At 40.9% G+C, this 16779-nt stretch overlaps 2 protein-coding genes across 2 annotated transcripts in view; one reads left to right on the top strand and one right to left on the bottom strand.

Annotated features, from left to right (window-relative positions):
• Positions 1 to 14057, top strand: part of arhgap1 (Rho GTPase activating protein 1) — a 15129-nt gene extending 1072 nt beyond the window's left edge. The window contains exons 2-13 of the mRNA XM_060859061.1: positions 4396 to 4562; positions 6313 to 6405; positions 6531 to 6618; positions 7641 to 7772; positions 7939 to 8025; positions 8116 to 8214; positions 8324 to 8434; positions 9665 to 9741; positions 10029 to 10106; positions 10270 to 10398; positions 10522 to 10625; positions 11653 to 14057. Of these exons, the coding sequence (XP_060715044.1) occupies positions 4427 to 4562; positions 6313 to 6405; positions 6531 to 6618; positions 7641 to 7772; positions 7939 to 8025; positions 8116 to 8214; positions 8324 to 8434; positions 9665 to 9741; positions 10029 to 10106; positions 10270 to 10398; positions 10522 to 10625; positions 11653 to 11823 (1305 nt within the window). The 5' untranslated portion in view covers positions 4396 to 4426 and the 3' untranslated portion in view covers positions 11824 to 14057. The remainder of the gene's footprint in view (positions 1 to 4395; positions 4563 to 6312; positions 6406 to 6530; positions 6619 to 7640; positions 7773 to 7938; positions 8026 to 8115; positions 8215 to 8323; positions 8435 to 9664; positions 9742 to 10028; positions 10107 to 10269; positions 10399 to 10521; positions 10626 to 11652) is intronic.
• The window catches only part of LOC132838524 (CD59 molecule (CD59 blood group)), a 142135-nt gene that overhangs the window by 76406 nt on the left and 48950 nt on the right, over positions 1 to 16779 (bottom strand). The window lies entirely within an intron of this gene.

The following is a 16779-nucleotide window of genomic DNA, read 5'->3' as shown; positions in this document are numbered from 1 at the left end:
TCACTCACTCATTCTCTCAATGACTCTCACTCAATGACTCACTCACTCTAAATGACTCACTCACTCTCAGTGACTCTCACTCACTCACTCACTCTAAATGACTCACTCACTCTCAGTGACTCTCACTCACTCACTCACTCTAAATGACTCACTCACTCTGTGACTCTCACTCACACACTCACTCTAAATGACTCACTCACTCTCAGTGACTCTCACTCACTCACTCACTCTAAATGACTCACTCACTCTCAGTGACTCTCACTCACTCACTCACTCTAAATGACTCACTCACTCAGTGACTCTCACTCACTCACTCACTCTAAATGACTCACTCACTCTCAGTGACTCTCTCACTCACACACTCACTCTCAGTGACTCACTCAATCACACACTTCCACTCACTCACTCACTCTCAATGACTCACTCACTCTCAATGACTCACTCACTCTCAATGACTCACTCACTCTAAATGACTCACTCTCAGTGACTCTCTCACTCACTCACTTCCACTCACTCACTCACTCTCAATGACTCACTCACTCATTCTAAATGACTCACTCTCAGTGACTCTCTCACTCACTCACTCTCAATGACTCACTCACTCTAAATGACTCACTCTCAATGATTCACTCAATTACACACTTTCAATCACTCTCTCTCTCACTCACTCTCTCACTCTCAATGACTCGCTCACTCTAAATGACTCACACACTTTCAATCACTTGCTCACTCACTCATTCTCTCAATGACTCTCACTCAATGACTCACTCACTCTAAATGACTCACTCACTCTCAGTGACTCTCACTCACTCACTCACTCTAAATGACTCACTCACTCTGTGACTCTCACTCACACACTCACTCTCAGTGACTCACTCAGTCACACACTTTCACTCACTCACTCACTCACTCACTCAATGACTCACACACTCAATGACTCACTCACTCAGTCACTCTCAATGACTCACTCAATGACACACACTTTCAATCACTCTCTCTCTCTCAATCACTCACTCTCTCACTCACTCACTCACTTAATGACTCACACATTTTCACTCACTCACTCATTCTCTCAATGACTCACTCACTCTCAATGACTCACTCTCAATGACTCACTCACTCTCTCACTCATCTCACTCATCCCAAACTTCATGCGTTCATTGGCACTTCTAACATCTAACTGTAACAATTCACACACACCCTCAGAACATTCATTTATTAATTTTCTACCGCTTACCACTCGGGTCACGGGGACCCTCAGTACAGATTCTTTAAATAAACACTTTAAAAATTAGACACATCCCATTCATCATTTGTTCTTATTTAAGCACTTCATCCAGTTCAGGTTTGCTAGAGCTTCATTAAAGAAACCTGCTGTATTTTCAAAGGCAACAAGCTTCGAAAGTGCTCAAGCTTTAAAAGATGCAGATGTGAGTTTCTGCTCCACTTCAGTAAACATAATACATGGACGTAGCGTTATGCTATTTAAAAAAAACATGTTTTAGTTCTGTAGTTTTAATTGTTTGCTGCGTTTTGAAAAATACTAGTACTTTTTATCCATCGGTTTCACTGTAAGCTACATCAGTCTCCACTGTTAACTCAAGAGCACATGACATTCCTATAAAATCTCCTGACAATTAAATTCACTGGATGATCTGAAACCAAACATGAATTCACAGGAGCTCGCTCATGGTCATGTCATGCATTAATAAGCACCTCTGTGTCACAATGAAGGATGTAGGAGACTGTAATCTCTTATAAACAGAACGTCTGGGTTCGGATCCTGTTGTCTATGATACAAGATAATACCAGACACATCAATTGTACTTTTTGTTTCCTTGTTTGTCTGAGTGCTAAAAGTGCTGTACATCTAAATGGCAGAATCCTATTAATAAAACACACAGGCTTCAGAATTTGGCTCAACATTACATTTAAAAATAGCCTTGTGTTTTGATCAGAATGTGTTGATTAATGGTGTGTAACTGCATGACCGATCACAATGCTGACTGCAGGGCAACACTTATCATTTCTTCTGTAAGAAGGCATTCACATGGCTGACACTGATGATCTAAGTCTAATGAGAAGAATCTGGCCTTTCATTGATTTCCTCATCATCGGCATGGTATTCCTTCATTTTCATCTCTGGCTTCAGGGCTTCCTAAAAGTTGGTAAATTGACGCTCTTCATGACAGAAGGCTCTAGTTTTCAGTCATAGAGAGAAGGAAAACTAGACAGAGGTGAAGGAATGACTTTATAGTTCGACTATAACTTAATGTTGTTTCCTGGCTGTTCCATAACATAAAAAATGCTATATATATATATAAATATATTAATACATTAAACACTAAAAGGTTGAAAATTAGCTGTCGCTTATTCATAAATGAAAAATGTAATTATTAGCAAATAATAATTTACTGTGATAAGTCACTTCACACACACATCACATTCTCGTAGCGGACGAGCACCAATTATAGACACAGAACTGCACCAGATCTTCTGTAATGATGAGACATGAAGTGTTGAGGTGTGAAGCTGCTGTTTCCATCATGCTGTGCATCTGACACACACACACACACACACACACACACACACACTGCCACACAAACACTCACATCCTTGCACGAAATAAAAAGAAGCCAGTTGTCAAAGCAGATCAGTATCTGAATCTAGCCACGGCTGGTGGCTACACACACACACACACACACACACACATTTTTTTCTGCAGATTTAGAATGGGTTTCTGCTCCTTTGGCATCAACACAGTTATTTGTTTAATTGTGCAGACCATGTTCCCAGAATTTTTTTATTTCTCTCTCTTTTTTTAAACAATCCTCCTATTCTGGAGCATTCAGACGCTACATCAGAGCTTTAATGAAGTTTTAAAAGCTCACGCCTGTCCTCGTGGTTTCAGCCTTTAACTGAATTGGAAAAAGCAACCCAAGATTTCACCACGTCATTCTGAATGTAGTGCAGTGTGGTTTCCTCTCTCTCTCTCTCTCTCTCTCTCTCACTTTCACTCTGTCTTTATGTGTGTGTAAGAGGGAGAGAGTGTGAGAGAGAGAAAGAAGTGAGCTATAAAGCACATCATTATTAGTTTGTGGGTTGAAGAAGCGTAATAAAGGCTCCATTGACCAGCGGGTGAGTGAAGAGGCAGCTGCTGCTTGCCACCTGTCCTAATGTTCCTGTTCTCTCTGCTAATACACCACATGATGAAGACTTCAGACAGCTATTTGTTCTGGAGGTAGCCTTCTGGTCTTTATATATGCCAGTCAAGGTAATGTCCATAAGACTGGCCATGAGCAACTGAAAAGGAGAAGAGAAATGTTTGTCATTGGCAGGCATCGTATGTGGAGAAGATGCTGCTATTTATACCAGTATCAGTGTTTTTATAGCTGTAGGATGGTGTATTGTTTGTTCAGTACTTTACACCTCTATTATTTATTATTTCATCCCACTGCTGCTATTACATAAGTGTATATATGTTCACAAAAACCCTCTTTGTTTTCATCCTCTAGTTGGGCACAGTGTGCTCTATAATGTACAGTATGTACACTGGTCTATTTTGTGTATTTGTCCAGTAGTGTGTTGTGTTGTCTGTTAGTACTCGGTTGTACACGATGGGACAAATTTAAGTGCTTAGCGCTGTGTTGTTTTATGTGGTATCATCATCCTGGTGATAATAAAGATAATAAAAGCTTCTTGACTTGACACACACACACACACACATACACGCACACACACACATACACACACACACACACACACATACATACACGTACACGCACACACACACACATACACGCACACACATACACACACACACACGCATACACGCACACACACATACACATACACGCACGCGCACACACACACACACATACATACACACACATACATACATGCATACACACACACACACACACACATACATACATACACAGACATACATGCATACACACACACATACATACATATACACACATACATACATACATACATACATACAAACACACACACATTGGGGGGACTTGCTATTTTATTACACTTTATTAAGCATTTTTTACATTTTGTTTCATTTTGCACCTTAAATGTTAAGAGATAATTGTTAAGTGTTCATTGTGACTTTAGACTTATGTTTACATTATAATTATTTGAGTTTTCCTGGTTGTTGATATTTCTGTCTTAATAACTGAGGGGATTACGATCAGAGGAAGGTTAAGTTTAAAATAAAAATGTTTAAATGTAATATATTTTTCTCCTGGTCCTTATTTTAAATGGGTTATAAAAAATATCAATAATTATCGATATCGACCGATATGAAACACTGATATCGTGATACAGTTTTCAGCCATATCACCCAGCCCTAGCCTGTGTATATTATTGTGTCTCTGACAGGTCTCCGTGTGTGCTGTTATAGAGGACAGTCATGTCCTCAGACCTGCTGGTGGATCTGCACGACGAGCTGGGAGGAGACGATTCTCCCAGTGCGGCTCTGGACCAGCTCAAACTGGTGCCAGAAAAGCAGTGGCCGCAGGATGACCCCGTCAGCGTCAGCAAGTCCAGTGAGTAGCAGCACTGCTTTAAACAACCTGTGGAGATCACAGCAGTGTAACGATCAGCATTTCATGTAACACCGAACTAAATCAGAAGACTAGCTGTGTGTCTAGCTGTAGGCCTGAGTTCATTCTTACTGTCATTTAAATGAGAAGAAAACATCACTCTGTTCCTAAGTGTGTGCTCCGATCTCGTTTCCTGCCTGCTAATAACACCAGTAACGCCATCCACACAAGACCATAAACAAACCCGACAATTCGACAGTAAATCAGACGTCTTCCCCACAGTATTTAGCTTTTAAGACAAAAGACAAACAAAAGACACAGATAATTACAGATGATTCACATACTCGGGAATTCGCTTATGTTAAGTTTTGTCTTTGCTATAAGTGCTTCATGAAGGCATTGATCAAATGTTTTCCACATCGTTTCTCCACCTAATACAGTGTACGAGTTCGAGCCATGTGGATTCACCACACTGAAACGCTTCCAATGCAGAGGTTAGAGGAATGAATTTGTAGCAAATCAAGTTCCCTAGAAGAAAAGTGCCCATGGGGGTTTTTATAGCACTGTCAGACAGCTTGTTTAGCTTCACGTGCTTGTAATAGTCTTACTCTGTCCAAGGCTGATTTCAGGGCATCACAGGAGACTTTAACGTGTTGAAGCCTTGTTGCTGCCTTATGGATATATTATTAACGATCGTGTTTAAAAAAATGACGATACCTCATCACGCACAAATATGTTTATTATTATCTTATTAGGGAAAACATCAATATCTAAGTCATAAGTGCTGCCAGCTTTACTCCCTTAATTCACTGCTAATTTTAATAAACGTTAAACTACGCTCAGATTTCTCGACACTCTCCTCGTCCACTTTGCGTCGAGGGCTTGCGTACAGCTACTGAGACAGTCGGGGTTTGTGTGAGCAGTGCCAGGGGCAACAAACTCTTATCTACTGTATTCCTACTGTATTCCTGTCTCAGCACTTTTTCTCTGCTTGGTTTTTAGGTTATTATTTAACCACTTCTTACCATCAACAGTTGCTCATAATTTGTTAGATCAGTCCTTCAGACTTTTTGTCAGGAGCTTTGTGTCTATATGCAGGGGAACGTTCTACTGGCAGCACATTTGTTTGTGTGAGTAAATGATTCACACACATTCCTTCACTCCTCAGCTAGTGCAAGTAGAGAGAAGGTTAGGTCAATAAGGTAACCTGTGGATTTCTTTAGAAGCACTTTTTTTTTTTTACCGTATTACTGAAAAAGAAAACGGCTAAAACAACAGCATCATGCCAATACAGCAGATTTCAGCATTTCCTGTGCTTAGAAAAAGAAAAAAACAGGAAACGTTTACTCAAACCGACGTCGATAAATAATCTTCAGTCTGTATAATCTCAACATGGAGTAAAACTACATATGGGCTCATCTTTTATCATTAACAGTGTCATTTAAACATATTATTTATTCATAATCGGTACAATTCAACTATTCGTAAACTTTCGATGCAAGTGTGCTTTCTTTCACATGGACAATTTTGTCTTTGTTATTCTCCTGAGAAAAAGTTCTGCTCATGCTCGTGGCCTGATGATGCACGAACGTTAGGATTTATACACAAGAAAATCATTTCTCTTCAACTGATGTATATACACAAATTAACAAGACAAGTACATGCCTTTATGGGTCATTACACAGGTTGTGATTGTTTTCCTTTAGGTGTATTTTTTGCACTAATTTCTATTGGATCCCTTTCTGCTGTGTAGCTACAGATATTAAGAGTCTCAGTGAAGGCTCTCACCTGGCATGGGACGATCCCTTTTATGATATTGCAAGGCATCAAATAGTGGAAGTAGCAGGTGAGCCATAAACTCTCTAGGTATTGCTGTAAAATAAAAGCAAACAAGTAATAAATCACCAGGAATCATTAACTCTGTACTTTTCTTCTATACGCCTCTCTTTCCTCTCTCTACGTCCTGTGCAGGTGACGATAACTTTGGCCGTAAAGTGATAGTGTTCAACGCGTGCCGCATGCCACCCCAACATCAGCTGAACCACCACATGTTACTGATGTAAGGGTTTTTAATAGTTTAAGTTCTGTTTTGTTCACAGTAATTCTGACTGGGTGGAAACAGGACTTCCTTTAAAGTGCTTGCTGAAGTGCACTTGCACCGTGAACACTCTTCATTAAAGAGGAACAAACTCCTGACTATAAACATACACACATGCACACACACAAGCTGAGACACACATAAGGCATCAACACTCAGGGAATAATCTTACTAGAGACTTTAGTTGCTGAGAAGTATTTCAAATCTGCTGCGTTTATTTATCTGAACTTAGTGACGTGGAATCAGTTATACGATATGATTATAATCGTTTTTGATAACAGAGCTATAACAGATAACAGATAACAGATAGCAGAACTTCCATTTTTATGGCATTTTACACTGAGGATTATTGAGAGTTAAGGGCACAACAGAGGCAGCTTGGTGGACCTGGGATTTGAACTCATGACCTTCCAATCATTAGTCCAACACCTTAACCACTAGGCTACCTCCGGGTGGTCCAGCAGCAGGACCCTGCCCTCTCATTGCCGAGCAGGGAGCTAAACCCAGCCACTGAAGAGTTAACTCTCCGTGCTGGTCCCAAACCTGGATAAAATCAGGATGGGCATCCGGCGTAAAATGTGCCAAAAATGTAATATGCAGACATCGCGATGCGTTGTTTCGCCCCTGAACAGGGAGCAGACGAATGAAGAGGAGGATTTTTGGGTGTTAGCACTTTTAATAGCACATTTTCTGCCATGAGAAAGTCTTTAGGATTAAGGACTTTGTGTACTTTCTGGGTTCTAGGAAACATGACAAGCTATATCAGTGCTATATAGTTTAAAATCTATTAGTTATAAAATCAAACTGTTTGCAGATGTTATAAGATTATTATGATAAGACTAAGATTATGATTATTTTCCCATATCAGCACATTGCACTGTGTTTTGTGGCTTATATAGCAGTCAAACGAAGCTTCCTGAGAACTGAACACAGAACACTAACTGCTGAAATATCACTGCCTGATAAGAGCTGTGGCATTGCAGGTACCTGAAGCAGACACTGGATAAGTACGTGGAGAGCGATTACACACTGATCTACTTCCACCATGGCATGACCAGCGAGAACAAGTTGTCCCTCAGCTGGCTGCGAGACGCCTACCGCGAGTTCGAAAGAAAGTAGGTCACCATCATATCTCACTGGCCGAGCCTCTTTATACGGAGTGAGATTTAATCTGTTCTGAACAGGAACCAAAACAGCTAATGCACACAATTTACACACACGTTCACAGCAGCGCATGAATTCTGGATATATAACCGAGTCCTTTGTGTGTGTCTTTATCAGGTATAAGAAGAACATAAAGGCATTTTACATTGTCCATCCCACTCTGTTTATCAGAACCGTCCTCATCTTCTTCAAACCTCTGATCAGGTCAACACTACATACACAAGTGGGACATTATGCTGAATAAACATACATTACACTAGACTGGGTCTTACTACGTGTGTGTTTGGTCCACAGCTTCAAATTTGGCCGTAAGGTCCACTATGTGAACTACCTAAGTGAACTGGAGGAGATAGTGAAGTGTGATCAGCTGGTTATTCCCAGTCGAGTCAGAGAGTAAGACTCTCCATACACACACCATACACATTCTCTATGGCATAACCATGCATACACACTCTACTTAACACTGCACACGACGGTTACCTTTATCTTTGTCTGGTTGCAGGTACGACAATAAAATCCGTATGAACCTGAAGCCGTCTGTGGTACCTGGCCCGATTTCTCCCGCTCACAGCCCTCCTCTCCCCTTCCAGCAGTTTGGGGTCCAGCTCTCAACGTAAGTAGCTGATAGAACTTTATTGCATATCTGTCTACTGTATAAATACGTAAACGGGATTATTACGTATCTAGATAGTAGTCTCTGATGTCAGGGTTTTGTAACGGTAAGTTGAAAGTCTTCAGGAAAAAACCTATACAGTACAGTTTATACGCTACATGACCGAAAGTGGACCCCTGAGCATCATACTCATCTGTGCTCTTTGAACATCTCATTCCACATTTCGTCTCCCATTAGTATTATAATGAACACCATTAAACTTCTGATTAGAGCATGGCAGTGGGATATAGACCCATGTAGCCACAAGAGCATGAGATCACGTCCTGATAGCAGGTCTGGGGGTCTGGGGTACAGTCAGCGTTCCGGTGGGGTTGAGGTCAGGGCTCTGTGCAGAAGTTCTTCCACACTGTCTTTCATGTCACAGTTTGGAGAAGAATTTCCACAATCGCCATTTCTTTTAGCTGCTATTATGTAAGCCACAGGTTTCCAGCCCCTGGCTTTAGAGTAACCCAGTCCAGCTCCTTTCTGGGGTTTTTAACCACTTATAGATTACATAAGCAATAGGTTACACGCACTTTATTGTGACCAACCATAAAGTTAAACGTAACTATAAACCAATGGCATCACCTCACTTCATTCTATTCATTTTTATATACAGTAACATCACAGCCGCCATGTTTTATTCCTTACTCATTAGACACGTTATAGTACGTAGATCGACTCTGGTCATATCATTCATTCATTCATTCATTTTCTACCGCTTATCCGAACTACCTCGGGTCACGGGGAGCCTGTGCCTATCTCAGGCGTCATTGGGCAACAAGGCAGGATACAACCTGGACGGAGTGCCAACCCATCACAGGGCACACACACACACACACACACACACTCTCATTCACTCACACAGTCACACACTACGGACAATTTTCCAGAGATGCCAATCAACCTACCATGCATGTCTTTGGACCGGGGGAGGAAACCGGAGTACCCGGAGGAAACCCCCGAGACACGGGGAGAACATGCAAACTCCACACACACAAGGTGGAGGCGGGAATCGAACCCCCAACCCTGGAGGTGTGTAGGGGATCGTGCTAACCACTAAGCCACCGTGCCCCCCCTGGTCATATCAGAACGACCATAAAGATGAGTGGATTTTGTGTGTGAGCAGCTCCTGGGACATGGGGTAAGTGTCTGGTTTATTGAGTTTGTGTTCTCTGTGTTTGTGTTTAGGTTGAGAGACAGAGGTGAGGACGCTGATGGAATTCCACTGGTGATGCGAGATACCATCACTTTCCTGCAGGAAAAGGGTATGAAACTGTTCATGAGCTGATCTTCTACATGGCGATACACAAGGCTAAGAGAAAAGAGATTTATAGATCTTTCACATAGGTTTCACAACCAACAGTCTAAGACTAGGCTTAACCCATGTTCAGGAGCCCAACCCTGTGATTTGTACAGAGAAGATCCTGATTTTGTAATACACTTAATACGCTAAGACTTCAGTCACAATTAGCTACAGGGTTGCTCATGTATAATCAAGCTCTTTGGTGATGTTTTCAATGTTCAATAAATGTTTCTCTTGTCGCTCGCTCAGGTCTGCAGACAGAGGGAATATTCCGGCGCTCTGCTAATGTGAATCTAGTAAAGGACATCCAACTGAAATACAACTCAGGTATAGTGATAATGCTAGAAAATCTACACCTCCTTCTGTTACTGCATACACACACCTGCACTTCATTTACACTTTTATTCGTCTTTAATATTTGATTAAAGGAAAGTCCTATAAAGTAAATATTGATTTAAAGGGGTGTGTGTGTGTGTGTGTGTGTGTGCAGGTGAGCAGGTGAATTTCTTTGAGCTGGACGATGTACACTTAGCCGCGGTGATCCTGAAGACGTTCCTCAGAGAGCTGCCGGAACCACTGCTCACGTACAGTCTCTACAACGATGTCGTCAACTTTCAGCGTGAGCAAACACACACTTTGTGTCTGAGAACTCGCAGACTAAAGACAAACGCTGTGATTTTTTTATGTGCACGTGCTCTCTTAACAAAATACGATGTATGTGTTTGGGGTTTTTTCCTGTCAGGTGTGGACAGTGCGTCTCAAGCTGCTACAGTCCGAAACATGCTGACGTCACTTCCTGAGGTGAACTACGTGTCCTTGCGCTTCCTTGTCTGGTTTCTCGCTCAGGTCAGTAAAACAGCATGTCTGTGGGTCTGTAGTGACAAGAACAGTATTCACTTATACAGTAATATCATATATAAGGTCAGTGTTGGCTCAGTGGATCAGGGCTGCCACTGTTGGGCCCTTGAGCAAGGCCCTTAACTTTCACCGCTCCAGTGGTGCTGTATCATGGCTGACTCTGTGCTCTGACCCCAACCTCCAAAGTTGTGATACGTGAGGAAACTGTGTTGTAATATGTATGAAGTCTTCTGACTTTCATTCATTCACTCACTCATTTTCTACCACTTATCTGAACTACCTCGGGTCACGGGGAGCCTGTGCCTATCTCAGGCGTCATCGGGCAACAAGGCAGGATACACCCTGGACGGAGTGCCAACCCATCACAGGGCACACACACACACTCTCATTCACTCACACTCACACACTACGGACAATTTTCCAGAGATGCCAATCAACCTACCGTGCATGTCTTTGGACCGGGGGAGGAAACCGGAGTACCCGGAGGAAACCCCCGAGGCACGGGGAGAACATGCAAACTCCACACACACAAGGTGGGAATCGAACCCCGACCCTGGAGGTGTGAGGCGAACGTGCTAACCACTAAGCCACCATGCCCCCGACTTCTGACTTTATATACATTAATATAAAGTGACAAAATAAAGTCTTCTGTTCTACTCTATAATACACCTTATATTTATTTCAGTCTCGCTCTCCCGAGTGTCATGTTTCTGGATATTCAACCCAAAATTCAGGCATTTCTGTAAAAAATTCCTTCTCATATCCACGTTACATCTAAATCATCAATGTTTTCAACACTTGTAAATACAACACAGCTTCGATGCTGCACGGTTATAAAAGGAGCTTTTAAAAGCCACATAAAGACAGAGTTTATTGCCCCGGTGCATGTTACCTCTGTGCTGCTTTCATTAGTGACCTCGTCTTAGCAGAAACACGTACGCACTGCACACGTCATATAGAGGTGTTTCTGCCACATTGTTATTCTTCTGATTCTTTTTTGTGTCTTATGGTTCAGGTGTCGGCCGAAAGCGAGGTGAACAAGATGAGCAACACAAACCTGGCCGTGGTGTTCGGCCCCAACCTGCTGTGGGGACAGGACGCCGCCATGACTCTCAGCTCCATCGGACCGATCAACAACTTCACCCGCGTCCTGCTCGACCTGCACCAGGACATCTTCAGCCAGTGATCACCAGTGGTCCTGCCACACACTTGTGCTTTTCTCATTTGTGTTGCCAAATTCATGAGTGTTGTAAATGAATGAAAGAGGCAGGTACAGAATTTGAAACGACTGATGGTGAGTTTTTTTTTCCAGGATATTTTTTATTTTATTATTATTATTTTTTTATTTTGGGCATGACAAAATTCAGACAATCAGTACTTTGTCTTTTCTGCTTAACCTGCTGGGATCATGTAGCTATTATCACTATCACAGTACTGGTTTCTGCTCTCAGACCAAAACCAGTCCCATACGCATCCACGGATATACAGAATTCTCCAAAAGTCCGAATCCACCAGCAAGAAATTTCTCCACTGAGTCAATAAGAGTTAGTAAATGTTAGTTGTTAAGAGAAGACACTATAATCTACCTTCCAAGTAAATGGTGTCTCATATTGTATATTTTCGAGTTTTAAATGTCATGGGTGGACTTTTGGACCCTAATATGAAGTAAAGATCAGATTATTAGGGAATAAAATTCCAGCTCCTTATGATTAGATATGTAATATATACATCCTCATGGTTTACATTTTAGGGTTTTGTTTTTAAGCTTCAGGGGATTATTTAGATCATTTTGACCTTTTTGTATAGATATTACTTGAGGGTCATTGACAGTATAAGCTTATCTATCCAAATCCTTTCCTGTGTCAGCCATAGTCACAGCTATGGGACAGTATAAAGCACTAATACTCCAACTTGAAACACTTGTTTTGGTTTTATAACTTTAGAGGTTCTCAGTTAATCTTATTATTTTTATTACGTTTCTTATTTGTAAAATCTTTTCTACTATACCGGTGTCATCGTATGCTTTTTTTCTATAACGGTCTGATGGTTTTTTTTTTTTTTTAAACGTCTGTAATAATTACACCGAACTCCTGCTTACTATGTTTGATGTACATTTGCTGTACAGGATGATTTAGTATCATGGAGAGATCAGCAGATTTCAGTCTTGAGCTGAACTTGTGTGCTGATTTGGATTCAGTATCTGGGTTTTGTATCGAGTTGACAACAATCATAAGGACAAGCAGAACTGACGGTAGACGAGTCAGGACACGTGGAAGCCGAGGGTCCTGTGCTCAGTCCATGTCGTTTCCTGGAGGCTCAGATTAGTTATTATTATTATTATTATTATTATTATTATTATTATTATTATTATTTATAATAATATATTATTAGTTATAGATATTATTATTATTATTAGCTTAGATGTGTTACTGAAGCGATGACTCCAGTTACAAAACCTCACGTCTGAACCGACTTCAACTTTCTCTTACAAAAAACCTGTGATCATTTATGTTTCTATAGCAACAAAAAAAGAAAGTAACTGGTTTTACTTCAGTGATGCTGTTCAGTTTTGACCCTTAACCAGGCTTCTTTTACCCCTAAAATTGCTTTCCGTCCGTCCTTTGAAACAGATTTCTGTTTGTAATAATATCGTTAGCTGGCTGTGTTTTTTCAGTGTTCTATAAAAGACAACAATGCTGAAACACCTGGGACTCAATCTGAAATATTCTTCTTAAGATTTCTTCCTGCTCTGAACAAATGACAGATTATCTCTTCCCTGTTCCCCTGAACATAGCACCACATCTGCATGCTGGACACAGGGTGCTTGTTACTTCAAGGAAATGTATTTCCTCTGATAAATAGTGTTGATTTTCTCCATAAGGTTTGACATCCAGTCCATATGAGTTTTGCAGCCTAGTGGAAAATATCCGACACGATAAAGCAGCACGCAGCCATGTAAACAAGGACGAACAGGGTTGTACTGGACCTCGGCGCAGTGTCATATGCCTCTGTATTAAAATGTCATTGTTTACTGTGCATGTGCAACAAACCGACCTCCAGTTTGTGTCCCTACATTTTGGCTAAACAGCAGTTAAATGGTTTAGTGAAGCTCCCCTAAGCCCACGTGTTTGTGTGCCTTATTAAAGGTTCCCCACTAGATGACGATGTTCTAGATTCTAGCCGTTTGAGCCTCCTTCCTCTGCTCGGATCTGTGACCTCTGTGCCTTTTTTGTTGTAAATCTCAGCCCAGTGCCATCCAGATCACCCGTGCTGTGCATTTCTGTATTTCTACGTTTTCTAGATGGAACGCTGCTTTCTTCCGTTTCGGCGCCCGTCTTCACTGTTGTGTAATTCTTGTCAGATCTGTACTTTTGTAAATGTGGTAAATGATATACGAGTAATAAAATGTATACAGTGGTATTGTGTGTTGTAGAGAGTTTTTGTCACCGTACATCATGAGGGTTTAGCAGCAGGACCCTGCAGTAATACAGGACCAAATTCAGATTCTTTAAAATAAAAAGAGATTAAATGCAGTTCAGACTCTAGTCTTGTTAATATGACCTTGTGTTATACTATAAAGTACAGCTGTGTGCAGGCTGGAACCTTCTGTTTAATTCTTCTCTCTCTCTCTCTTTCACCCTCACATTCTCTCTCTCTCTCATTCTCATTCCCTCTCTTTCTCACTCTCTCTTTCACCCTCACATTCTCTCTCTCTCTCTCTCTCTCTCTCTCTCTCTCTCTCTCTCTCTTTCTCACTCACTCTCACCCTCTCTCTCTCTCTCTCTCTCTCTCTCACCCTCACATTCTCTCTCTCTCTCATTCTCATTCCCTCTCTTTCTCACTCTCTCTTTCACCCTCACATTTTCTCTCTCTCTCTCTCTCTCTCTCTCTCTCTCTCTCTCTCTCTCTCACATTTTCTCTCTCTCTCTGGCTCTCATACACACACACACACACACACACATACACACAGTTTAATGAATAAGACTAAAATAGATAGATTTGCTTAATAATCAATGAATGTAATAAATTAATAAATAAAATAAAGATTCAGAGGAGTTTTTATAGTAACATGGCTAAGAGGTGCTAGATGTACAGTTTCTTAGCTGTCTGTCTGTCATGGGTTTGTCATAATGCAAGAAAAAAAAGCTTTTAAAATGCTTACCACATGCATTCTAGGAAACGAAACATGCTTACACACTTTAGGCTCGGAGAAGCGCTGTGGTTTCCTGTTTATATGAAAAACGCTGTTCTATTTATCTACATCTATATCTATATATACACACAAGGCTCTAAAAGTGCACATGTACAAAAGTACTCACAGACCATAATGAACATCTGAGTCAAGTGAAAGGATCAGATTATAGCAAAAAAAAATATTAGTTCTAACCATTAAAAAGGAATTAGTCACTAAAGTTAGTACTAATGGGCAGGACTTTTATGTGACACGTTACCTTCAGGATACAGTATAATGCTAATGTTCCTCAGAATGTTCTGTGTATTGTATTCCTGCCTCTTGTGACAGCGGACGGTTTTATATAACAAAACCCCAGTGTCGGTTCCTAGAGACAAGCACCACACGGACCTGGTGTTAATGTGAAGTTCTACTCTGTTCCTAACAAAACACACACTCCATGTCTTAAATGTTCTCACCTATTAATATACGTCTGATAAAGTGGTGCAATAAGAAGGTTCCAGAAACTTGAATCTCCCAGTAATGCTCAGTCACCCTGAGTGAGTCCTGTAACACACACACACACACACACACAGTTATGGAGCAGTTCCTAATTTACGAACCAATTCTGTCTAAATATATTAATAAGTTCAGGTTAATTGAAAGCTAAAGGATTTATGAGATCATCGTCTTACCTCTGTAGGACACTAAGGACATACATACTGTCCCTGCTGTGACGTATTCTAACCTGCTCAGGTGTGATTGATTTTCTCAACACAGCTCCAGTGCCTTCGCTCTCCAGCAGTGGGCTGATGTGGAAGTAGACACCCTGAGACATGTACATCAGGAGACAATGAGACCCACACGCAGCTCTGTGACCTCGAGACACATAGGACACAAACAAACGTTAGATTAAATACAACACTGAGTTAAATAGATCTTGCTTTCTAATGATGTTTCACTTTTAATCCTCTTTTGTGCTTGTAAGAAATTACAGATTTCCCAGAAACCCCATTTAAACCCCAAAGAGGAAAAATGGTATAAAATGTTTGATTTGTCCTGCGTTCTTCTTGACTCCGACAAACCCGAAGTAATTCGTGTGTTTTTGTCACAAACTACTTCTTCATTAAGATCTTCACCCTCAACCTTTTATTTTCTTTCAGCTGTTCATATTGCATGCCTCCTTTTGTATCAGCAGTCATCAGATTGGTTAGATTAGATTCAACTTTGTCACTGAACAAAGTAACAGGTACTTGGACAACAAAATGTAATTCATCTTCTGTAAATAATTTACAAAAGGCCATCTCTAACATCTGTTTGCACGCTCGTCTGAACTTTCATAAACCAATATAAGTCATCAATAAATAATAAAACGAGCTTCACATCAAGAGCAAAAAAAAAAAAAAAAAAAAAGAAAATAAAGAAGGTAAAACCAAAAAGTCTGAAATATCCAGATTATTTACAGAGGTCTTGAAAATACTTAGAAAGTAAAGATATAAATTAACGCTACACTTTACCAACAGAGACGCACGTACACACTACACAGGTACGCACTTTATTTGTCACGCTGCTGGTTTTGTTTCACGCTCTAGCAGTAAACACAACTGCACGCGTCTTGCGGAAGAACATTGTAACCGGCGCTACTTCTCTCTGTTTATGCCTATGGACGAGTCACCCAGGTCCTGTGCTACTCCACAGCGGCGGCGACCCGCTGGACTAAAATAGTCCGAAAATAAACACATTATAGGTGTACCATGGTGATTCAGGATACTGAGTTTGGACATCATTTAACCTTGTAAAAGACGAACAAAAATTTTAGAATAACAACATTTCTTACTCCAAGTTTTAGGGGTGCTGAGCTCCATTTAAGCTGTGCTGAAGCACCCCTAAAAAAGGGCTGGCCTTGCCCATGTTTTATGGACCCCATCCATTCAAATCTTAGGCTCAATGTTTAAACAGATGGATCTAAAA

This window comes from Tachysurus vachellii, chromosome 23, assembly GCF_030014155.1.
Source record: "Tachysurus vachellii isolate PV-2020 chromosome 23, HZAU_Pvac_v1, whole genome shotgun sequence".
Lineage (NCBI taxonomy): Eukaryota > Metazoa > Chordata > Actinopteri > Siluriformes > Bagridae > Tachysurus > Tachysurus vachellii.
Note: the sequence above shows the minus strand (reverse complement) of the source record. Positions and strands in the feature narration are given on the sequence as shown.